At 65.7% G+C, this 1,444-nt stretch overlaps 1 protein-coding gene across 1 annotated transcript in view; it reads right to left on the minus strand.

The window, feature by feature from the left end:
- The window catches only part of MED26 (mediator complex subunit 26), a 39,909-nt gene continuing 38,465 nt past the window's right edge, over window positions 1-1,444 (minus strand). The window contains exon 4 of the mRNA XM_010845604.1: window positions 1-1,444. This exon is cut by the window's right edge and continues 15 nt beyond it. Within this exon, the coding sequence (XP_010843906.1) occupies window positions 31-1,444 (1,414 nt within the window). The 3' untranslated portion in view covers window positions 1-30.

The following is a 1,444-nucleotide window of genomic DNA, read 5'->3' on the forward strand; positions in this document are numbered from 1 at the left end:
GTGGGAATGCACTTAGAGCCCAAGGGCCGGTCAGTCCAAGCAGACATAAGGCAGAATGTTCAACCGCCCGTCGTCACCGTGCGGGTCGAGCGATATGCACTGCGTCCAGTCATACCAGTTACCCTGTGTGTCCTGACACCCGTTCACCCCTGGCCACTGGTGGGCCTGGATTTTGTCCAGATCGTCCCGGGTGACCTCGCGGCTCAGCCCGGGGAAGTCCGTGGGCGGGCCATGAGGCACCAGCACGTGCGGCTTCCGGGCCCCGCGCCGAGTGCTTTCCTCCTGCTTCAGGTACTCAGACATGAAGTGGTGAGCGCCCGGGGTCTGTGCGCCCGACGACGAGAGCAGGCTGCTCTGCCGGCTCAGGTAGGACTGGATGATCTCGTTGCGCGACAGTTCCTTCCAGTTCGTCTGTTCAAAAGGGCTCTGGAGGCTGGCCTTGGCCTCGGGCTTGTCCAGCTCTGTCCTGGGCTGCTCCGTGTGCACGGGGCTGTCGGCCCGCACTGGCTCTTTCTGGGTCAGAGGTTTGATCTGTCTCGTCATGGGGTCAAAGGTGAGCTTCCGCTCTTTTAACCGGACAGGCTTGACACCAGCCTCAGCCACCTGCCCGTCCAAGTTAACCGTGTAGTCACGAGGCCGGTACCTCTTCTTCTTTTTGCTGTCTGACCCACCGGAGGAGGCAGCATCGCTGTCCGCCTTGGAGGAGTCTGGGGAGAAGCCTGCCCGGGGCAGGAGGGGCTCGGCCGGCGGCAGCCCCGCCTTGCAGCCCAACCCTGCAAGCCGCTGGTGGCCCTCTGGCTGCTCCAGCCAGCGCACAGGGCTCTCTGCGCTGGGCAACAGCTCGAGTCGCCGCACAGGGGGCGTGGACGGCTGGGCCAACGGAAGCGGTGATGGCACCTGCGTGGCATCCAGCGACTGGGGCCGAGGTGATGGGCTGGGCAGGGAGCCCTTGTACGTGTACGGGCTCCGCTGCCGGGCAAAGGAGCCCTCGTGCCGTGAGTTCCGGGAACCAAGAGAGCAGCGAGGTGGCCCCTTGGGGTGGGGGGGCCCTGGAGTCTCGTCCACCTTGTCCAACTGCTGCAGCACCACAGCCTTCGTCTGCAAACAGGGCCCGGGGGGCTTGCCCAGGCCTGGGGAGCTGGTGTGCGGCCTCACGGCATTGACGGGGATCTTGCCACTGTGCTTGTCGTTCTCGCCGTGCTCCAGGCGGTTACCCTCAGGGCCCACGTGCCCACTGCTGTCCAGGGGGCTGGGGAAGCTCTCGGGACTCCCGCTGATCCCATTGGTGGGGAGTGGGGATGAGTTGGGTACCAGGGAGTCATGGCTCGCCTTGGAGACCTTGGGAGGTGGCCCAGGGTGACCAAGGTCACGCTGGTCTCCCCGGCGCTTGCGGCTGCCCAACCTGTCCAGCCGCTGCCCGCACAGCCTTGGCCTGTCATTGCGG

Source organism: Bison bison, unplaced genomic scaffold (genome assembly GCF_000754665.1).
Source record: "Bison bison bison isolate TAMUID 2011002044 unplaced genomic scaffold, Bison_UMD1.0 scf7180017864221, whole genome shotgun sequence".
In the NCBI taxonomy this organism is placed as follows: Eukaryota; Metazoa; Chordata; class Mammalia; order Artiodactyla; family Bovidae; genus Bison; species Bison bison.